General features: G+C 39.8%; 1 protein-coding gene across 2 annotated transcripts in view; it reads left to right on the top strand.

Moving 5' to 3' along the window:
- Positions 1–1,911: 1,911 nt before the first annotated feature.
- LOC122861584 (dihydropyridine-sensitive L-type skeletal muscle calcium channel subunit alpha-1-like) overlaps positions 1,912–24,762 on the top strand; it is a 147,575-nt gene continuing 124,724 nt past the window's right edge. The window contains exons 1-4 of one of the 2 annotated variants that reach the window (XM_044166206.1): positions 1,912–2,030; positions 6,710–7,158; positions 7,410–7,515; positions 20,094–20,233. In XM_044166206.1, the coding sequence (XP_044022141.1) occupies positions 6,971–7,158; positions 7,410–7,515; positions 20,094–20,233 (434 nt within the window). In that variant the 5' untranslated portion in view covers positions 1,912–2,030; positions 6,710–6,970. Of the gene's footprint in view, positions 2,031–6,709; positions 7,516–20,093; positions 20,234–24,762 lie in introns of those variants that run through there. The other variant, XM_044166216.1, reaches the window with a different exon arrangement.

Here is a 24,762-nt window from a genome sequence, read left to right as displayed (position 1 = left end):
CAACTTTGGTTCAAAGTGAAATTATAGTGAAGTCGTTCCACATTTGTACAAAATAGCACCTGGTATTGATAGAACACACGTGAGTTGTTGATCACAACGGAAATTAGTTTCTGTCTGTAACGTTATCTTTTAAAATGATGAAATGCTCTGCCCTAGTCCTTTGGCTCAGACAGTGTAGTCTGCACATGTAATGGGAGAACACTACGCATGCAGAGGGTTATCATTTTACTGAATTCCTTTTTAAGGGGATGCTGGCAAATTATCTGTACATGTGATGGAAGAGTGTGCTGCTGAATGCAGTGCATGGTTACAACTTTTTTAACTGGGCATACTGTCATGACTGGTGCAAGCAGGGTAGCAGTAATGCAGGGGATAGGACCCAAATTCAGATGACTGAGGCAGACTGATACAGTTCAATGATTTAATGATTTAAAAAATAGGTACATAGTCTTACAGAGTGAGTGAGGCAGGCAAGGATCAAAACCGGGAAAGCAAAACAGGCAAATGTATCCAAAAGGGAGCAGGCAAGAATCTAAAGTCCAATAAAACAGGCAAAAGGTCAAAAACAGGCAGGTTTCAGGTTTTCAGAAAAACAGAATAAACAGATCATCAGAGGCTAGAAACCACAAGCATGACATACAAGGTACATCATTTCACAATCTGGCAGAAAACAATGGAAGTTGACTGTAACATATGATGAGTGCATATGGTGAGTGGCTGATGAGGGAATGAGATGCATACTTTTAATCAAAATATGCCATAAGACCTAGTATTGCTTTTTTATGTGTATTTTCCCCAAAATAAGTTCACTATTAAAGGGTACGATTTTTATATTGAAATTGTGCAAAATTCCCCAAATTCCTGAGATTAACTTTCCTTTGGAAATTTACCAACCCTCTGCAACCCTAATCCTAGCTGTAAGAAATCTACGTGTTTCTGTCTGCATTCTGTATCAATATGTAGTGAATACAAAGCAGCAGCAATTTAATTTACATTCTCCACCACTTAACATGTAGTTAAAATTTGGCTCAGTTTTACACTAAGCCATTTCTCTTGATTGGTCAAGTTACAAATTAGCTTTGTGAGGGAATTAACCTGAAATCAGGTAGCAAGAGGTAAAACAAGGAAGTGACCAAAAGTAAGAAAAGAAGGGCAACGACTTATAATTTTTTTTCATCTTACTTTCCTGGTTACAATGTTTTGTATGATAAAATTGTAAAAACAAGTGAATGAAAATGTTTTATTCAGCCAAGTAACATAACAGAACAGAACCAGTGTCAAAGGGAATCCTAGACACATCATAGTGTCGTCACTGTGTGATGGAGCCAACCCCCACAGAAGTGTGTCTTAGTGAATTTGTGAAGAAATTCAACTCTAATTCCCCCATCCCTCCTTTATGTCTGTATGTACGCTGTGCTCAGCACTGTCGCACAATTATCAGCAAGGGGGCACAGGGTTTTTACAGGTGGGCACTCCTTTTTACATGGTCATAGATCATACGTTATCGCATTTGAGTTTGGCCAAATTGAGTATTCAGCCATGGCCAAGCCATGTATAATCCCATTATAACACACACACACATGCGCCAATGTAGCCTATCACATAACCATAAACAAAATATTAAGTTGTCCCATTTCACCTGATTTGGCTTTTCCCAACCAAGATCCTCAGGTGGAGAACATCTGGTCCAAATGTTGAACTTGAGCTGCTACTGTGGTAGTTTAAGGTTTTTCTTTTCCTGTTTTATTTTGTAGTATTCTCCTTCCCTTGTATCTCTTGTGGTTTTACTTCCTGGCTTTGTTTTCCCTCCAGTTTTGATTGTTGGCCCTTCCTTGATTGTTTGCACCTGTGTCTCGTTGTCTCACCTCCCCTAGGGTATTTAGTCCGTGTCTCTGTCTTTGTTCAGTGTTGGGTCATTGTTGTTAATTTATTGTGTTAGTTCTGCCTGATGTGATTCCTGCCTTGTGAGTGTTCCTGACGTTTGGTGCTCCTTTTATTGTACCTGGTTCCAGTTCCCTGGCATTTTTACAGTGAGTTCCCCTTTGGATTCTTTGTCTCCCGTGGACCTTGGTTGGGTTCTGGATTTTTGTAATTTGCCTGCTCCCTAGAGAACTGTTTTGCCACCTTGGACTCACTTCCCTGTTTCCACCACTGCCACTGTTAAGTTACCTGTCTGCCTACCGGTCTACCTGTAAACCACATCACCCTTAAGAAACACTGTAGCCATCCGGCTACTTCACCCTGATTCCGCTTCCTGACACAGCGCACCTGACCGCTACTGTGTGTGGTATTGACGGTGCTAGCTGAGGAAGTCGCTGCAGTGGAGTCGGCGCAAACATTAGCCGGGCTAGCTTGCTGTGTAGCAGGTAGAGAAGAAACATGATTTATTGCGCTTGGAGAAGTTGTCTGGGAGTTAGAAATTGATTGGTGGTTCTGAGTTCAAAGGAGTAGATTCTGGTGCAGATGGGGATTTTGTTAAACGCTAACTAGCTTCATTGAAAGTGAAACATGTCAACAGTCAGTGACGATGGTGATGTTTTTGGTATAGCCAGTCAGGCAGTGCCGTCAAATTTGATTTTTGCAAAGGGGGCCATTTTATTTCTTCTTTAGACAGTATCTGTTGTCAACAAACAATCAGAAATTACGTTTTATTTATCTGAATCACCGGCTTTCTCCTAACTGCGCTCCCTCTCCTCATTCATTCTAAAGGCCGGACAGCACATCCCCCAACAGCCAACATTATAGTCACTTTTGAAAGTGCTTTAATCTCATCACATGTCAGATTTTAGAAATACAGCATAACAGCAACCGCAATATGGGCCTACTCCTTTGTCTTTCAGGGAGAAAGTCCCCAGACTCACTTAAAAAACGTTTTGAGTTGAGTAAGAGAAAAATGTATTTTATTGTAGACAGCATTTCACAAAGTTCATAGTCTGGCCCACTCACATACATATTTTAACTCACATTAATTTATTTTCGTTCTTACACCCACATACTTTCAATCTCCTATTTCTCACTAAAACATTCATACATTTGTGCACGATTGATGTGTATGTAATTGCGCTGTGATTGGCTGAGATGCTGGAGGTCGGGTCTGAGGTGAGGGGGCAAGGAGCGCGTGACGAGAGAGGCCTATGAGGAAGTTGCCAGGGTGTTAGAGGTGACTTTGTCTGTTAATGTGATAATGTACAGTGAGACTAGTTTTATATGGTCATAAGAACATTTTGAGCAGAAATCCGTTGTGTGCTCCTCAGCAAAATAATATGGAAACGGTTTTGTCACAATAGGACTTCTTTGGTGATGTTACATTTTCAGCAAGACTTAATGTTTTAATACACTTTTTGTTTGTTTTTTTTGGGGGGGGGATCCCGTAAGTAGTCAAATAACTGTATGAAATAGACGCGCATCAAAATCCAAAGGCGGCTGGCTTGACCGCAGTAATCCTCTGACATGGCCGCACATCCTGGCGACGGCTTTCAGGGGTTCACCTGGGACTCCCAAACCGCAAGTCTGTCTCTCTCGGCCGTTGTTGGTTCACATAGAGCCTGACGTTAGCTAGCTGTCTCACGGCTAGCGCTAGTTCCAGCAGGCTTCTGCCAGACCAGCACAATGTCAGTTAAAAGTCCACTGTAACCAGCCCGGTTCTATGTGAGAAGACAACGGCAGAGAGAGACAGATTACTCGCTGTTTGAGAGTTCCCGGTAAACTCATGCTGTAGGTTTGCGGTGGTGCCGCAGGCTTCGGAGCAGACGAGAGGCCGGCTGCTTCAGGAACAATGGCGGTCTGAATGCAGATGTAAATCACGCACTCCTTGCCCCCTCCCCTCAGACCCGACCTCGAGCGTCTCAGCCAATCACAGCGCGATAAATGAGCTGCCTTCCGTTTCCACTCTGCTGTCTCACCTGCAGACATTCTTCTCAGAGATGCATTTGTTATGATATTAGATGTATACATTGACTGCATGTGCACGAGAGCAAATGTATGAATGTGAGTGAAAAGATATAAATATGAGATTGAAAATGTGTGGGATCACATTGAATTGTTTTTGTATTTCCAGTTTACACTGTATTAACAGTGACAGTGAAATAGATGTGTTGCATGCTCCATTCACAAAACACTTGTGCACTTTCTCTTCAGTAGGTTTGTGTTTGCATTAGGTATATCAAGATAAAATTTAAAAAAAAAAGCTGTTTGGGCTCTGCAGTAACTAACATGATACCAAATTTGTGGTGTTACAAAGTCCCTTACATTCAGTGTGACTATCTGTGTGACCCAGTAAGAGTGAACAAAGAGGCTCACTGTAATGTTAATGATGTGTTTGGGCTCTCTTACCTGCCAAGATGAGCAGCAGATGTTTGCGAACACACTGTCTGTTTCAACTGATTTCACCTTTTAAACAGTAACTGCAATAATCTCCTTTGTCACCCGGGACAAAGTCCCAAGACTCCCTTCAAAAATCAGTTTTGTGAGTTGGGGGACACTTTATAAAATTTTAAATACTGTCTATGACAAATTCTTGATTGCCTTTTTGTAAATTTGGCAAATGTAATACATTAATTTTTTCGTTGTGTAAAAGCTGCACAGATGAGTGCCGCACACACTGTCTTACTGCATATCATTCATTTCCCACCTGTATTGCTTTCATTTTCATGCATTTCTGTTGAATAACGCATCTCTTGGAGCTTTCATGGCACAGAATAGACAATGTAAATAGTAACTACAGGCGTATCTCTTTCAGCCTTCTGGCTTGCTTGCTCTCTATAGTTGAACAATAACCTATATTTTGTTAACTAATGCATAAAAACAACAATCTGTATTAGTGTTTTACAAAAAGCTTCAGCATATTTTCATTATATGATCAGAAGAAGCTCTTCACTGAAAGTAGCCTATTCTGTGTGGGAAGCACACCCCCATACACATTAAATGATATGAACAGCTGATTTCAGGTGCACTGGCTCAATGAAAATTCCCAACAGCAAACATGAAGTAAAATGGTCACACCAGTCTGATGGCAGTAACCCGTTTCAGCTTCAGTAATCACTGCTCCTTCTGGTGGATTGATAAATCATTGCAACTGGTTTCTACACATGGTGTTTAGGGGTGTTACGAGTCGGGACTGTGTTCACTACCACTACTCCTCGAGGGCGGATCTCATTACAGTCAAGGACCCAGCATGGACCCAGTGGGGATCTGCTACAGATCTGATTGGGCCCTGTCACAGACCAGCTGGCATTTCTAGACGGCTGCATATGTAAAAGACTGATTTGTTAGTGTCAGAGCCTGGGGAATTTGTTTATTGTGATGATCCAGCTGTTTGACTCGGAGTCAGTCGTATCGGTGCGCCTAAGTCATTGTTCACATTCACAACAATCTATTTTCTCTCGCATATGAGAGCAAAACGCTGCACTGTAGAGGCCGGCAGTCGTAAACAAGAGCAGCTTTGGAACATTAGCAGGCTGACGTGGACAAAACACAGGAGTGCATTTGATTTGGTTTAATTTAACTGATAAAATCAACCCAATCGCAAGTAAAATGTTGCCATTTTATGTTTCTGCAATCCACGGATACGTTTAATCTGTACATTTCAAATGCTGTGGTTAAGGTCTGGTTATGTTTAGGCACAAAAACTACTTGGTTAAGCAGGAAAAGATCATGATTTGGGTAAAATAGTCTGTTTTGTCAGTTGAAATGAGAAGCAAACTATGGTCTCTGCTGCTTTTGCAACTCCAGCCATCTGACTACCGAGCTCGCCATCATTCGCCCCTCCTCCTCCACGTATGAAAGTTTGCTCTTAAGTTATCTTAACTACGGCACTTTCCAGAAATGTTGATGATACGTTTTATACAAACATTGATATGATACATATTATATGTATAAAATGTAGAGATTCAACATATCCATGGTTTGCAGAAAGGTACAATGCCTACATTTTATTGTGGGTTGATTTAAAATATGCCCGGATACTGTGGTGAGAAAAGGCAAGGCAGCTTTATTTATAGAGCACATTTCATAACAAAGAAACTCGAGAAAGAAAGTGTGCTTTATATTTAAAAAGGAGACGTAAAAACATCAAGCATGTGCAGCGCAGTGGTTTAACAATTAAAAATAATAAAAAAAAAAAAATTAAAAAGCATTAAACATGGAAGTTCATTCCTGATCTTTAACAACACTTAGGTGAAACAAAAAAAGTTTTTGGAGCTTTCAACTGCATCTCAGGTCGTCACATGGTGTTGTCACATGGAACACTGGTCATGTGATAACAAGCAATTATCATCATCTCTTTGTCCTGAATTGAACATATTTATTCTTCTATAAATAAGACAACATAAGTTTGTAACTACACATCAGTTCTTCACAATACAAGGAGACGTTCAGACAAGAATCTTTTTAGGCTCATGCAAATCTTTAATATAATGTTTAGAAAGGTCATGAAATTGTGTCATTACAATGCATCAACCTCACAAAATCAGACATATACTGTAGACACCATAAAGTCTGTGGTGGAAATGCTTTTTGGACCACAGGGTATTTTTTGTTGCAGTACCGTGCTATCCCGTTTTTAATTTTAAATGTTCTTTTTATGCCCTGTACTTCTACCTTCTAAAAAAATATCCTACACCCAAACTATATCTGTGCAAATGTCATCTTTTGTCACCCCATGCTACGACAGCCATGCTCATTGTCTATATTTATTCTCTTGACCAAACAGCTGCTCAGTAAACCAATCCCTTACAAGTGGAGGGGACAGCTGCCGTTCCACAGATAGAGGCAGAGAAAGAGAGGGAGCTCCGTCAAACCATCAGTGTGAGGCAGTGTGGAAGAGATGATTGAGACAAGTTGAGAAGGGTTACAAATGAGTGGACAGACCTAGCCGACAGGACTACCACATTTTGAAAGAATCTTTGACAGGCCTTTTGGAGTACCATTTCCAATTCAAAGTAAACTTGGTGCAAATACTCTTGGAGCCGCAATGGCAGACAGCAGCAGTCCCCCATTGACATCCTACATCATGGATGAGGAAACTCTGAAGAGAAAACAGAAGGAGAAGCTAAAGAAGCTGATGGCTACAGGAGGCAACCCGAGACCTGCGCGCTCTCTCCTCTTCTTGACACTGAGGAATCCCTTCCGCAAGGCATGCATCAGTATTGTGGAGTGGAAGTATCCTGCAGTGGTAAAGGCTCACTAGGCAGAGGGACGGATCAAACATATAAGATAACATTTCATGTGATTGTTGCTACAGCAGATCATATTTAATTTCAGTAATCGTTACTGTTATACATTTGATATTCTATCTGTAGCACAGATAGGTGTATGTGTCAAACTGTTTGCTGTTTCATTTGTGTGGTGTGGGAACATCTATATGTGAAGTACCATGGTTGGCACAGAAGCTTCCTATAAATCACTTTCAGACCTTTTGAAATCATAATCCTACTGGCCATCTTTGCCAACTGTGTGGCCCTGGCTGTCTACTTGCCCATGCCTGAGGAAGACAGCAACAACACCAACAGCAACTTGGTGCGTCAGCATGCTTTTGTTTGTGTGTAATTGGATATTATAAAACACTGTGGATACTAGGCCAGTGGTTTTCCAAAGTGAGTGCCGCAGCACCCTGGGTTGCCTTGAGGACGGGCCATATCGTTGTTCATTTATTGTGCATTTTTAATAAGGTTTCACCAAATTGAATGAATTGTCAAAATTTGCATTATGTTTTATGTTCTGTTTTCAAACATATATAAACAAGGAAAAAAGCCATAAATATGAAAATCACCATATTAAAAACAGTTCTTTAGGCAGTTAGCTAATGACGTGACAACTCACGGCTGCCGGTTGACATAGTAACACAATACGTTTTCTGGCTCTGGAGTTTTTCAGGAGTTCAACAGTCAGAAAAATAGTGACTGTCAGAGAAAGTGATGGAAAGATTTGACAAGATAAACAGATACATTTCAACCCTCAACAGAGTCTGACAGGACTGAATCTGATCCCACCAACAAAACTAAAATCAGACTCATCACTACTCGGACAGGTTCTCGCTGTTTGTGGAAGGTGGATATCCATCCACTACGGTGCTGTGTGTTCCCAACATCATATGTGTGGTACTCATTCCTGGTATACATGAAAACAAGAAACCACCTGTCATTGGAGGTTGTGCTCTCTCCAAATCAGCAGCAGCCTAACATGTCCCATTAAAATGCCTGCAGGCTTTTTTTGTTTGTCCTTGTACACCTTACCTAAAAGCTCATTTTACTTTTGAAGAAAGAAACACATTTAACATATTTGTATTCATTTGTATTTTAAGTTAAATATTTATTTGTAAATCTGCAGAGCAGCTGTTGGCTTTTATTCTGAGTGATTGAGTATGGGCCTATATTATTTGACTTAATATTGATATTAAATCTAAAATTGTTAAAATCAATAAGCATCTGTGTACATATATGATATATGTTAAATTGGGGGTGCCATGGTCTAAATTGGGAACCACTGGTTTAGGCACTCAGTACTGACTTCTTACAGACTAACTACTACATCACCCCAAAGCATGTATAGCAAATGTGTTGTACTTTGAAAAACTTGACTCCATGTAACACCAATCATCCATTGGGATTAATAAAGTACACCATAATCTATTTTACATAAAAACCGATTGTGTTAGTGGTTGTGCTTGTGTTAATATAATAAAAAAAATCTTATTAAGATGACACTAACTTACTTATGTGCAACCAACATGGATGTAAAAGGTAATTCCAACATTATATGGTCAACTTGGATCTAAACACTTTAGATTACGACCTACAACGTACAGCCTAATTTTGCCCAATTTACTGTGTAATTTTTTGTACTGATGGTGTACCAGTACAGCACGTACCGATACATACATGTAGGTACAAGGGAACAAGATATGAAGATAGAGAATAAGGAGGTAACAATGTGATAACTTAAAAAGAATGTATACTGTAGGTATTTTTAAGTACCGGGTACCTATTCTGTTCGTACGGGGTACAGTATGACCATTACTGACCAACAAAGCTACAAGTTTGGGGGAAGATGGGGTAATGAGTCCTATGTAGCATTTTATAAATCTGCCGTGATTTATTTAAAAAATATAATATACTGCCTACCTACACCGTAGGGGTACAAATGATAACACAATGAGAATAGGCAAACTACAGTGCCCACTTAATCAATCAGTGTTTTCTAGCTTGTTACATTATTCTTTGCAATGTTAACCAAAATATAAATCTGTGGCTCTTGGCCCATGGCCATTCATTCTTACTGAAGACAATCTTCAACACAAGAGTCACAAATGCATAGTTTTATTTTAAAAAGACTAATAATTGAATTTAATTTCCTAACACATCGTGTCAGTGTAAGTTTTTAGCAAAAGTTACTTTGCCTGGAGGAAATAGGACTATTTTCAGCCGCAGATTAATACGCATTTGGTGCTGGTGTAGTTACAACAGCAGAACGGGGTTGACTTAAACTACAGTGCCCATGTTCATGGTAATGAAGGAACATGTCACCCAGTGTAACAGTGTGGCTCATTGACATGTTTCTCATAGTTTTTACACAACAATGGAGCTCAATGGCGCAGAGGAATAAGATATATCAGGTTTTAATACACACACAATACTTGTTAACAGAATGCAATCTGTGTTGGTTTGAGTCTGAACATGAGATTTTAAATTATAGAAAATCACCCGCCTTATCTTTCAAAACTGAAATAACCATCAGCTTCCAATTACAGGCAATTGTAAAATGAAAACTTTAATAACTAATAGCGTTAGTTTGATAATTACACTCCATGGCCCCTTTTATTAGGTACATTTTTACAATCTAATGCAGCTGTTATGCCATAAAGTCTACTTTTATGATGCCTTAATTTAATTAAGCAGTGATAGTGATACGGTCAGGACCGAGGCCGCATCACTGTTGTGCCAATAATTACATTAAAGTACACCCTCATGTGTAATATTGCCATTATACAACAGTTACCAAAAAAATAAAAGATATGATCAAAATGTATTCATGTTGTGGGGCAATTCGCTCTCAAAATAAAAAAAACGTTTTGCTAGTGTTATCTCCGTTTCCCTGGAAACACATGGGGTCTGACTAATAACTGAAAAGCAATCAGTCACGTCAGTAGAATCCTATGTAATGAAACCTAGTTTACTACTCCTGCAAGTAGGCCGACCCTTAGTAACCACCTAGCAACAGAGACAATTTCTAGTCCCCTTTGAGTGAGCCAGCCAACTTGAGCTAATGCTTTCTAGAGATCCTGGGATTTCCCAAACTGAATAAATACCACACATATAAACACGAAACAGCCTAGCTCAATCTTGTTGTAACTAAGATATAAATAACTAAGATATACTTTTTTTTTCCATGGACAGATTTAGCTACTATGTCCACGATGTATTTTTAAGCTAGTAGCGCTGTTTCACAGACTCACCGGCACATCTGATGGAGGATGCCAGAATGGAACATCAAGACTGAACAAAGTTTGTGTGATCCAAACATTTCCAATAACTCCAGAGTGTTGTAAAGTCCAAAAGTCAAAATTTATTTAAAAAAGATAGATGTAATCATCTAACGAAATATTCTGCTTCAGTCCATGTTTGTTGCCGTTTATCTTTCAAAAACAACTTTTTCACTTTGGTCACAAAACTGTTTGCTCTGCATAATATTTTTAGTGATTATATTATTATATTATTTTTTAAATTATTTTTTATTAGTAGAATTATTTGGCATTGAGGACATAGTTAGTAGTGGTGTTGAGCTGGACTACATTATACTGAAACGTGTTTCTAGTATTCTGTACCCGTCATGTATGAAAATGGGAGGGACAAGAAATTAGAAACACCTCTCATTATAATGTAATCCAGTACAACAACACCTTTAACTATGACCTCAGTAACAAACATATGATTGAATTTATACATATCAACAAAAACTGAACATTATTATCTTGAGATATTATGGTCAATATGCAATTCCCCAATTTTTCCTGCCAATTCAGCAGTGTAAAAAGATTCAATTCAATTTTATTTCAATTCAATTTTATTTATATAGAGCTAATTAATAACATAAGCCCTCTCATTGCACTTTTCTTATAGAGCAGGTCTAGGCCGTATTCTTTACAATCTTATTTACAGAGACCCAACAAATCCCACCATGAGAGCAAGCACTTGGCGACAGTGGCAAGAAACAACTTCTTTTAACAGCCAGAAACCTCGGACAGAACCAGACTCAAGGTTGGGCGGCCATCCACAGCTGCCTTGTTAGGCTTTTTTTTTGGGGGGGGGCACAATGCAGATACCACCTAGAATTTTAAAATAGTGGTAGTGGTAATATTAATATTAGTAACAATTCCACAGGAGAGGAGCTTGATAACTGAAGGCTCTGGCTTCCATTCTACTTTTGGAGACTCTAGGAACCACAAGTAACCCTGCATCCTGGGAGCGCAGTGTTCTAGTGGGGTAATAAGGTACTATGATATCTTTATGATGGTGCCTGACCATTAAGAGCTTTGTAGGTGAGGAGAAGGATTTTAAATTATATTCTGGATTTTACAGGGAGCCAGTGCAGAGAAGCTAATATTGGAGAAATATGATCTCTTTTCCTAGTTCTTGTCAGTACATGTGCCGCAGTATTCTGGATCAACTGGAGAGTCTTAAGCGACTTATTCAGGCAGCCTGATCATAAGGAATTGCAGCAGTCCAGCCTAGAAGTAACAAATGCATGGACTAGTTTTTCGGCATCATTTTGAGACAGGACGTGCCTGATTTTTGCAATGTTGCGTAGGTGAAAGAAGGCAGTCCTTAAAGTTTTTTTCATGTGGGAGTTAAAGGATAAATCTTGATCAAAGATAACTCCGAGGTTCCGAGGTGGTGCGGGAGGCCAGGGCAATGCCATCTAGAGTAACTATATCTTTAGACAACGTGTCTCGGAGGTGTTTGGGACCAAGTACAATAACTTCGGTTATGTCAGAGTTTAACATCGGAAAATTGCAGGTCATCCAGGTTTTTATGTCCTTAAGGCATGCTTGATGTTTAGCTAACTGGTTAGTTTCATCTGGCTTGATCGATAGATATAATTGGGTATCATCTGTATAACAATGAAAGTTTATGGAGTGTTTCCTAATAATATTGCCTAGAGGAAGCATATATAAGGTGAATAAAATCACATGTACAAACTGAGATCGATCTGATAGATAGGATTTAAACCAGCTTAGTGCGTTTCCTTTAATGCCACCTGAATCTTCCAGTCTCTGTAATAGGATGTGATGGTCAATGGTATCGATCTAACAAGACAAGTACAGAGACAAGTCCATTGTACGATGCAATTAAAAGGTCATTTGTAATTTTCACCAGTGCTGTCTCTGTGCTATGATGCACTCTAAATCCTGACTGAAAATCCTCAAATAAACTATTGTTATTTAGAAAGTCACACAACTGATTGGCGACTGCTTTCTCAAGGATCTTAGAGAGAAAGGGAAGGTTAGATATAGGTCTATAGTCGGCTGAAACCCCTGGACCAAGAGTGGGTTTTTTAAGAAGAGGTTTAATTACAGCTACTTTAAAAGGTCTGTGGTACATAGCCTGTTAATAAAGACAGATTGGTCAAATCCAGTAAAGAAGTGCAAACTAAGGGTATAACGTCTTTAAGCAGCATAGTTGGAATGGGGTCTAAGAGACAGGTTGATGGCTTAGATTAATTAATCTTTGAAGTTAGTTGAAGAAGGTTGATAGGAGCAAAGCAGTCAAAATATATATATCAGGTTTTACAGTTGTTTCTAAGGTTCCTGTGTTTGAAGATACATCGATACCGGTTGAGGGCAGGACTTGATGAATTATCTCTCTAATGGTTAAAATTTTATCATTACAGAAGCTCATGAAGTTGTTACTACTGAGGGCTATAGGAATACATGGCTCAAGAGAGCTGTGATTCTCTGTCAGCCTGGCTACAGTGCTGAAAAGAAACCAGGGTTTTTTTTATTTTCCTCTATTAATGATGAGTAGTAAGCTGCTCTGGCATTACGGAGGGCTTTCCTATATGTTTTAAGACTATCTTGCCAGACTAAACGAGATTTTTCCAGGTTGTTGGAACACCATTTCTTTTCAAGTTTTCGTGATGTTTGCTTTAATTTGCAGGTTTGGGGGTTATACCAGCTAACCTTTGTTTTATTATTTTCTTTTTTAGAGGGGCAACAGGGTCGAGTGTCTATCAACAGTGCAGTTCTATCAACAAGATGGTCAATTTGGGAGGGGCTGAAATTAGAGACATAGCATTGAATTAAATGCAGATAGGATCGCTTCCTTACATTTAGCTACAGCATTATCAGATAGACGTCTAGAGTTGGAGTTTTTGCCTAATGGAATGTAGTCCAGAAAATAGGAGTTCAACAGTTATTAAATAATTGTCCCATAATGAAGGAGTCTGTGGAAAGACAAGGTCATTTACAGACCAAAACTGTCCTATGTGCTGTTTGAGAGCAGGCAACAGAGGGTTGCACAAAAAACATTTGGAGGCTCCATGCTCCACTTTCAGAACTCCTTGTCTACAATGTTCCTTCAAATTGTTTTTTAGCACTTGAGCCTTTGTTGAGAGGTGGTTGCCATCCAGTTACTTGTATGTGTGTACTTGAAGTTGGGTGGGAAACTGAAGTCCAATGAGTACTTAGTAATCAAATGGCTGGTGCTTTTGGAATGTTACCAAGGTCCTGAAGTACTTCCACACCTTCCATGATTTTTCCAACATTTTCCAGGTCATCTCTAGGTTCTGCTCAGTGTTGCCAACTCTTGCGAGACAAATAAGCAACCACAGCTTCAAAAACAAGCCCAATATTAATATAGCCTGTTACGGCCTCAGTGTAAACATGCTCAGTAAATGAACCTGCAACATATTAAAATGAAACCAGTCGGAGTTTGAAAGCAAAAATTGAATTTATTTATATTAGTTTTGGTGGTTGCTCTTGTATTTTAGGGTGATGCTTGGAACTTGGAAAACATTATCCAGTAATGATTACACTTGGCAAACTTTGTTTATCATCTATAAAAAAGAATAAATCAATCAATCAGAGTAGTCAAAACTATTTGGTACAAATTAAATGAAAAATCACCACCGATAATGACTAGGATAATGCCTTCATTCTAAAATGTAAGATGTGTTTAGAAACAACCAACCTATAAACTACTGTATTAACATATTGTTTAATTACACAGGGTAAGCTACATATTTCTGAGAGCAATGTCAAAAATCATAAGAATGGTGCACTTTACAAAATAAATCTATAAACCTATGAATATGACTCGTAACTCGGCAGTAACCGCAATAAAACCAGATCGTTGAGGCTACAACATGATTGACATGACATTGATTTTTCTCGAATGAGGGGGACGAGGGGGCGGGATAGATCCATGTGGGGATTTGTGGGATGGCGAATTACACTAGAGCACTGAGGCTGGGAGCAGACAGTGTCAATCAATGCATTGGGGAAAATAGAGACCATAAATGTAAAAAAATGAAGTCGCTTGTCAGATTTTCCTAACAAGCAACCGTATATTTTAAAACAAGCCCAAAAAACCACAGCCCAAGTTTTTTTCTTTAAGAAAAGAAGCCCAACGTCGCATATTATAAGTGGACTTGACAACTCTGGTTCTGCTTTTTAAGATTCCCAGGATTGTCTGATCCATGGTCACCTGGTCCTCAACGTCCTTAAAAACAGAGCAAACTAATCTTCAGCCATAACACACACAAAAGAGAATCAAACATTTTCTCTTTTGCTAACTTCCATCTATCCATGCCTCCAGATCACAGTTCCTCACATTGGTGTAGCTTTTCTAGTATTGGCATCATCTGGTGCCCACCAGGGATGTGAGAAAGGCTGCATAAAGAGATACATTTGAGAAACTAAACAACACTATCTCCATTCCTAAATCTATACTGAAATAGCAGTCCACAAAACTGCTGTTTTTTTATTTTATTATGCAAGTATGTTATTGTATTGTGTAGCCATAATGAGCACAAGACATGCATCTCTGCACAAGCAAAATGTTCAGGCTCTTTATTTGTAGCCTGCAACTTCCATTTTGCTTGATGAGATGAGATAGTTACTGGCAGACTTTATCTGCGGTGCTTTCAGGAAATCAGCCGTGCCCTGACGAGTTTTGAACCACTAGTGGCGCTAGGGGTCAGTGGGTCACCATTTTTTTTGTTGTGCATGCACATGCACACACACACACACACATACACGTTTGACACGATGTATAGTCCTGCCAATGATTTTTGAAATTTTTACAATCATTTATAGATTTATAGATTTGTACTGTACTATCTTACACAAGACCTACTGTAAACTAACACAAATTAGTGAGCTCAGTAATCACTAATCAGTCACTTGCTTGTGGTTGGGGCGTGTGGCTGTTGTCCTGTTTGGCTTTCTCTGATTGAGAGATTCCCTTGCATGAGCTACAGGAACTACAGTCTGTACCGGAAGAAGAGTCATCTGTAGACCCGCCCCTACTCTGCCTCTCATTGGCTATACCATTCCAGGCTTCTGCTAAACACTAACGCTAACCTAGCTATGATTCTAACCAGCGCTACAACCTAGACAGGCCCAGGAGGAGAGCAACTCAGCCACGGCAGCTCATGTTTTTGTTCCCGTAGCACCAAAGCAACACAGAGAACCTCCACAAACTGCCGCAACAGCAAGCTAACGCCTGTGGTGGTCACTAGCTAGCCAGCCGGCCATGCACGCTCACAGATGTGAGTTGGCTGGAGCTCTCAAGTGACTCAAGTCTCATAGACAAGATTCTTATATTTCCCTTTTGACGGATGGTTTGTTTATATATCACAACACAAATGTCCATTTTAGAATTAACACGAAGCTGTGGTTATCTGTGGAGTACAAAATCAACCTCTGTCAACACGTATCCTCCTATTATTAATCTGTTAAATGCATATGCAAGAGGAGAGAGGCGCACACTGCAAACACAAAGACAGCAAATGCCAAAGACAATGAACACTTATCCTATGGGGGAAAAAAATCTAATTTCATAGCAGTCCATCCAATAGCTGTCTAGACACTTGACTTTTTTTAAAGATTCCATTTTTGGCATTTTTTGTCTTTATTGGACAGATGATGAGAGGCAGACAGAGAGAGAGATGTATGACTTCAACAAAGGCTGGGGGCTTTGCTCTTATGCAGTATAGTCAAGTAAATTTTATTTATTAATTAAATCAATAAATTTGCCTAAAGAGGCTTTACAAGCTGTACAGGCTACGACACCCTCTGTCCTTAGACCCTTGATTCGAATGAGGAAAAACGCCCCATCCTTTAACAAGGAAAAAATGGAAGGAACCTCAGGAAGAGCAAGAGGGGAGGGATCCATCTCCCAGGACGGACAGACAGAAAATAGATGTCTTGTACAGAATAGACCAACACAATGAAATTACTGTATGGACAATCGGAATGATAAAATTATCAATAGATTGTAACATATATGAAGAATGGATCGGGAGGATGTTGAGCAACTTCAGGTGTCGTCAAACAGACCTGAGCCACACAACCTCCTCTCCACCATGGAGACTTGGAAGAGGACAGACTACACAAACACACAAGAGGCAGAACTCAAGCACAGCATTCACACAGATAGCGGAAAGGAACAGACACACAGAGGAAGAGTCAGAGACAACATGCATACAACTGAGATAGAGACAAGAGGAGAGGTTGAATCTCCTGGAGGATTAAGATGCAGATCCAAAACATCTGGAGAGAGGCACTGACAGCCAGGAGAGAGAGAGAGGTCCCAGGATGGCCAATGGTCCAGCACAGAGAAGCCTTAGTGAAAAGAGAGGACAAGGAGGAGAGGCTAGAGAGAGATGCAGTGGTTTTCAGAAAGTTTACAGTTTTCTCATCTGCAGGACATACATGGACTATAAGTACTTATAATAGATTAATAGATTCATTGAGACTGAGACTGACCCACCGGAAGGATAATTGTAACAGGTACAAGGAAATCAAGAATAAGCAGCTAACTAAAGGTTAAGAAGAAAAGATGAGTTTTAAGTTTGTATTTAAAGGCCCAAACACAGTCAGACTGTCTCAAGTGTCAACAGGAAGGTTATTCCAGAGGAAGGGGGCACTATAGGAAAAGGCTGGTTGACTTCTGTTTTACTCTGGGGACAGAGAGGAGCCCTGTATTCTGAGAGCGGAGAGCATGATGGGATATAAGGTTTAATGAGATCAGAGACATATGAAGGGGTGAGCAATTTTGTAAGTCATTAGAAGCACCTTAAAGTCTAAAAAAAATACTTTACATGCAGTTTTTCACAGCAGACATGCAGGACTCTAATTTAATCATTTGGGAACGATCATCTGCCTTTACGGGCACATACAGCTGAGTATCATCAGCATAGCAGTGGACATTGATTCCATGACTGCGTATAATTTAATAATAATAGAAAGGCAGAGGGCCAAGAACAGAGCCCTGAGGTACTCTATATTTCACATCAGAAAAGTTTGATGTAGTTGTTGGGATTTACAGTGTTTAAAGGGGGGCACCCACTTGTGTAGGTACGATCATTATCAGAATTATCAAAGATAATCATAAATAACTTTAATGAAAAAAGTCCTTGGGGGCACCACTCTTCTTAAAGAAGAGAAATGATAGCCAATTAATTGATTGAGTCTCATAAAATACACTAAACTATCAATTTGGATCTCAGATTAATAATTAAATTAACATAGCAGAGGTTGGCAAATTACTCACTCTTAAAGAACAATAACGACAACAATAAAGAAGGCAGCATAACACTAAATACACTAAACTACAGAACAAAGGGTGTGTGTGTATATATATATGTGTGTGTGTGTGTGCGCAGGTCTTGGTGCGGCAAAAGGAATGTGCATGTGTTTCTTTGTTCTGCCTCCGTATGTATTGCGTGCACGAGCATGAACCCACGTGGTCAGAAACAAAGAAACTTTAGCTTTAAAGTTTCTCTCAGCCGGGTGTGGTTGTCCATAAGGGCCAAACTAGAAGTGTGTGTGTGATCTGTTTAGGATAACAGTGCCAAGTTAAAAGGAGTTAGTTAACATGCAAAGACTCTGTCTATGTGGAGCATAACATAACTAACATCAACTTAGCGTGTGGCTACCAAATTAACCTAATAGGTAAACACGTCACAACAAAACCTCAGAAAAACACATCAGTAACATCACATGTACAAAAGTTAAACAGTCCTTTGCTTAGCTATATACACTGTTACTCTATGCTATGCCCAGTTGTTACATTACCTCAACATGGGAGGGAAAGAGAGGTGGTTTTGGTGCTGCTGTTACCTGGCGGTCAGTCTGTTGTAGACGAGTAAAGCGGGGAAGAACTGTTAACAGAGTTAACAGCTCGGCATTCACTTGCTTCATGCTCCTTAAAGTTAGCTAGCTGCAATAGCCTTTGGCGCTAAACTTTATTGCAGAGATCCAATAGGCCTTCGCTTTGGTAGATCAGGAGGCTTCGGTTCTGTTGCGTGTTTCTGCTCCGAGCAGATTACACGGCGAAGCCAGGAGGAGAGAGTCCAGGTGGGTGTCAGCTGGTGAGCAGTCACACTGAGAGAGGGACTGCCACGGCTGTCAGCCTTAGTGAAGGATTCCAGGAGAGAGTTCACAAATGATCGCTGACCTTTTTATTGACCTGGTGACATCCGGGTCACAGGTCAGACTGGCCAATGCTGCGTTCAATGGCTCTCAGGATTGTGGGACAAAAGATAATACAGTCTCCTCTTAAACAAAGTTCAGTTAACAATCACTCAAATGAATGAATTCATCTGTGGAGTCCCAACATAGAATTATTATAGGAAACACACTGTGTTCTTTCAGATAGGTAAGACTTTAACCACGCGAGGGCCAGGCCAGAGACGCCAAATTGATTTCCCAGTCGGTGTAGGAGTATACAATGATCTATGGTGTCAAAAGCTGCACTGAGATCCAGACATAGAAGCACAGAACTGAGCTCCCAGCTATGATACTATCTGCCTGTAGACCCAAATGCACTATGTACAAATGTACTATTCACACTGATGGTTATTAGGTTATTAGGATGGTTATTAGTATAGTGAGACTGGTTCTGTCTCGACCTTTGCCGGTAGATAATGCTAGAAATCCTGAACCAAAGCTTCCCTGTGGAGTTTCTGACCACTGTCAGTGCTATTTGTGTTTGTATGGCCCATTGCACGTGCACACGTCTTTTGACAATAACTGGTCCGTCCTCACAGTTGAACAGGCTGACCATCCACGGTTTGAGTCTGGCCAGGGACCTTTGCTGCACTCATTTGTCATGGCTGTACTATTTCCTATCTTTCTTTTTAAAAAGCCCAAAAATACTTACTAGAAAATCGACAATTTCCTTAATTTTTAAAGATTTTAGTCTTGGTTGGGGACAAAAGCCTGTGATTAAGATCTACATTTTGCATCGTAGTGATTAATTACTTTAATTGGTTAATTTAAATTTGTTTAATTAGTTTAATTACTTTATATCCAAGGACAAAGATACAAGGACAATGTTAGGCTCAAATATCAGTTTAACACCACTGAAGGGCACTCTCCGGGTGGTGTGTATTTAAAATAGACATTCACTGCATGGCTCTGCTGAAATGGGAGAGACCATAAAACATTCCAGTAGTGTCTGAGTTTGTAACATGTGACATGAATAGACAGAAGTAGATTAGTGTGATGTGCAACATAAAACTCTCTGAACTCTGAAGTTGTAAGAAACATGAGCAGGGGAGATGATTTGACCACTCAGCCAACAGTGTAAGAAGCCCTGAGTGAATAAACAAAAAGACACTCTGACAGCCTCATTTTGTTTTAAAATAATTTGTGTAAACACTGGGGTACAACGATGGAAATAACTCAAGGACTTTATCGCTCTATCCATGACAAAGTCTGATATGTTGTATTTTAATATATGTTTATATATTTATATATATATATATAAATATATCACAATGCACTATGCATGAAATAACACTACTAGAAGTTATTTTAGGTTAATTTACAAGTAACAGATTCAAACAAAGCCATTGCTGTTATTTTACAGGAAAGCCTGGAGTACATCTTCCTCATCATCTTCTCTATAGAGTGTTTTCTGAAGATTGTTGCCTATGGATTTCTTTTCCATGCAGATGCATACTTAAGAAACTGCTGGAACATTTTGGACTTTGTTTGTGTATCTGTTGGGTAAGTTGATAAGGTACAATGTTTTGAATGGCCATAATACTATTCTTGCTGTTTTTTTCTCATTGCTTAGCTAAATAGTGGTCAAGAGGCAGTGGTAGGAGCATGAAGGCTCAGTGTGTCTGTCAGTTATTACCAAGCAGGTCCTGGCTTTGATGCTTGGTCCTGGTCCATTTTCTTTGGATTCTGCATGTTGTCCCAACACTCCCAATAGTTTCCCTGCAAGAGCTCCTGTTTTACCTGTCCTCTGATGAGGCCCAGTCACTTAAAGAAGCCATATTATGCTTTTTCATATTTTCCCTGCCCTTTATTGTGTTATATAGCATTTTTGTGCATGTATAAGGTCTGCAAAATAATAAAACCCAAAGTCTGTGCCAAAGGGAGGTCTTCTCTCCCACAGAAAACACTGCCTGACACCAGCCTGAAACGCCTTGTTGGAATTCCACCATCTTGTTCTATACCTTGGTTACGTAAGGCACACATTTGTCATTGGCAGCAAGGCTGTGAGCGTGTCTGAGTACAGGGATGCACCCATCTACCCGCTCAGTCTGTCTGAGTTATTCAGCCACTCTGGTCATAGCGCTAAAATTAAGTGTGGAGATAGGTCTCGCTATGCGAGACTACTCTGCCCAGGACTACTCTTAAAGTTTTTGGAGGTTTGTGTCGCAGAAAGTGCTTTTTTGGTTATGAAGGGAAATTAGTTAGTTTCTTGATGGGCAGATGTCTTTACTTGTTTCTAAAGTAACTGCTAACTACTGCTAACTGTAGCTACTGTTAGATCTGTTAGCCGTGCAGCTAGCGTTATTAGCTAACTGACTGGGAGCTCAGAGCCTGGGCCTGAAAACCTCCTCCTCCGGGCTATCCAAAGCTCCTGTGCTAGCGGTGTGAACACCAATACCCACTTGGGGCTCCAAGTCCGGGCAGTCAGCTAGCTGAAAGGACCGCTAGCTGCATGGCTAACAGAGCTAACTAGCAATTAGCAGTTACGTTAAAGCTGCCTGTCCCTCAGTAAACTCTGTAAATCACAGAAAGTTGAGGCAGAGCAGCCAAAGGACAAAACCAGAAAATATTTTCTCCATAAAATATGATCCAGTTTCACCAAAGTCAGTGAATAAACTTAGAAAAGTTATGTGTTTTTGTACCGTAAGCAGTGGCCAGCCCCCAAAAACATTCCTCCGGCGGCGTCTATTGTTTTTCCAACCTAATTCTTGTCTCATTTGTGGTCTGATAAACAGTAAATTCATCCAATTTAGTGCCACATATCGCTATTTTCCAAGCTAAGTTGCTGTAGCTGTCATAGCCATCCAGCACACCAGCAACACAATCAGGCGGTGCAGGTGGCTGGAAATGAGCATAGCGGGTCCCATTTAAAGATAGTTCAAGAAGACACAATTTGACACAATATAATGAGTAGAAGTAAGACTATTTAGTCAAAACATCCTCCTTCAGTACTTACCCATAAAAGTTTGGACAGGTTCTCCCTAAAGTGTCTTCATGCTGGTAGTGGTGAAGACACTGTAGGACAGAGCTAGGCCACTAGTGAACCCTGGGGCAAATCTGTCCCTCCAACAAAAATATCTGGCCCCTCAACAAAACCTGATGTTTGCCAAATAAGTTTTATAGGAATATACACTGCTGTAGCTCTGTTAGTGCTCACTGGCTAATGGGAAAAATGATTTCTGCCCTCAATACTACCCAAAAACAATAAGTTTTGTAAATCAATTTTATTCTTATAACATATAGGGAGCATGATGGAACCTGGATTTTATCCTTTATTTCTCAGGATCAACCCGAGATAAGGGTGGAGAAGGGGAGGCATTGGGTGCGCAGCACTTGGTCTAATGCTGCATTTCAAGAGATTGCCCTCCCTGTTTGGTTCAGTTGGAGTTTAGTTTCACTGCAGATCAGTTTTAAATTAAATTTAAAAAATAACAAGCAGCCACAGTGATGATGAGCAGCAGATGACAGGCTCTTATTGCATTTTCTGCAAACCAGCACAACTTCAACACATCAAAGTAAAGTTTTATTTACCTTGCGGTGCTGTGCAGTGGAGAAGCACTCGCATTGAGCTGACTGCTCCCTCATTACTGATTCAACAACATTTAGACCCTGATGAGTCAATGCTCCCTAACACAGTCCCAAGGCAGCGTATAACAATGTCACATCAACAGCTTAACTCCATACCTACATACATACAGTGGTGTGCAAAAATGTTTGCCCCCTTCCTGATTTCTTGTTTTTTTGCATGTTTGTCACACTTAAATGTTTCAGATCATCAAACAAATTTAAATATTAGTTAAAGATAACACAAGTAAACACAAAATGCAGTTTTAAAATGAAGGTTGTTATTATTAACGGAAAACAAAATCCAAACCTACATGGCCCTGTGTGAAAAAGTGATTGCCCCCTAAACCTAATAACTGGTAGCAGCAGAGTTCATGTTTCCATTTATCACAGCAAGTCTTCCAGGTCCTGAAGCAGCAAAACAGCCCCAGACCATCACACTACCACCACCATATTTTACTGTTGGTATGATGTTCTTTTTCTGAAATGCGGTGTTACTTTTACGCCAGATGTAATGGGACACACACCTTCCAAAAAGTTCAACTTTTGTCTCGTCAGTCCACAGAGTATTTTCCCAAATGTCTTGGGGGATCATCAAGATGTTTTCTGGCAAAAATGAGACGAGCCTTAATGTTCTTTTTTTGTCTTGGAACTCTGCCATGCAGGCCATTTTTGCCCAGTCTCTTTCTTATGGTGGAGTCATGAACACTGACCTTAACTGAGGCAAGTGAGGCCTGCAGTTCTTTGGATGTTGTTGTGGGGTCTTTTGTGACCTCTTGGATGAGTTGTCGCTGCGTTCTTGTGGTCATTTTGGTCGGCCGGCCACTCCTGGGAAGGTTCACCACTGTTCCCTGTTTTCGCCATTTGTGGATAATGGCTCTCACTGTAATTCGCTGGAGTCCCAAAGCTTTAGGAATGGCTTTATAACATTTTCCAGACTGATAGATCTCAATTACTTTCTTTCTCATTTTTTCCTGAATTTCTTTGGATCAAGGTCATGATGTCTAGCTTTTGAAGATCTTTTGGTCTACTTCACTTTGTCAGGGAGGTCCTAGTTAAATGATTTCTTGATTGAGAACAGGTGTGGCAGTAATCAGGCCTGGGTGTGGCTAGAGAAATTGATCTCAGGTGTGATAAACCACAGTTAAATTATGTTTTAACAGGGGGGGCAATCACTTTTTCACACAGGGCCATGTAGAATTTTGTTTTCCCTTAATAATAACAACCTTCATTTAAAAACTGCATTTTGTGTTTACTTGTGTTATCTTTGACTAATATTAAAATTTGTTTAATGATCTGAAACATTTAAGTGTGACAAAAGCAAGCAAAAAATAAGAAATCAGGAAAGGGGCAAACACTTTTGCACACCACTGTACATAACTCTAAATTAGCTAATGAACAAGTATTGAAGAGTGAAGACTGAAGATTGAAGAGTTTCATTTTCAGTGCCTGATAACTGACACGCATAAATCTGTAGAGCAGGGATACATCACATTTCCCTTATTTGATTGTTCCTCGCTCCTCATGTGATATGGAAATCAATCTGGTCTGCCATCATGAAGGACACTCCAGTACTCTTATTTCTGCTCGGAGAAGCGACAACGGATCTCTGAGAAGACATGAGCAAGGATACATGAGACCAGCCTTCATGGAAGCCTTTTATCAGACCGACACACCACTTTATTGGAAATCTGTTAGTGATTGGACAATGCAGCTGATCGGACTGCTTTGAAAATACAACAGCACAACACCACTGCTTTGATACCGGGACATATAACAAAACCAACTTGGTGTAATATTACTCCCAAGTTTCAGATTTCATCAAGTTAAGGCCATTAGATCTGTGCTGACTGTCTGAATAACAAAACAATTATTATTATTATATCCTTTCATCATAAAGAGCTTTCCTTTCATGATCTGTTATTTCCTCTTTTAACTATCATCATCCTAATACAGTATTATAGTTAGGGAGTCTGATGTCTTTCACCAATGAACAAAAATTCAACTAACATTCTGAGTCATTTCCACATGTGTCAAGTAGAAGCTATGTATTTTGATGTGTGATATATTTACATAATTTCCTTTTTCCTAAAAAAGTAAGGCTAGTGAATTATTTCTACACATTATTCAAATAATAATCTGGATAATCAGATAAACAGAATATGAATAAATATAGATACTGATAGTTAGTAAAATAATTTGATAAACGCGTTGCTGCCAGTAGAAATGGTTCATATGCATTCAGTGTGTAAAAGGGAAGGCCATTTACACACTGTGTTTCAACTGATCTGTGCACAGTGTAAGCACAGATAATACATGCGAAGATGCTTGTAAAACAGTTCCTTTTCATGTTTCATGTTCTGTTTTGCCATGTGGGAGGACATCAAAAACAAAACCTATAGCACTGGCAGTGGTAACTATGCTCTTATTATTCAGACAGTACATCACATTCTCTGTGCAAATACAAA

Source organism: Siniperca chuatsi, linkage group LG2, assembly GCF_020085105.1.
Source record: "Siniperca chuatsi isolate FFG_IHB_CAS linkage group LG2, ASM2008510v1, whole genome shotgun sequence".
NCBI lineage: Eukaryota > Metazoa > Chordata > Actinopteri > Centrarchiformes > Sinipercidae > Siniperca > Siniperca chuatsi.
The sequence above is the reverse complement of the archived record's forward strand: the minus strand, read 5'-3'. Positions and strand labels throughout refer to the sequence as shown.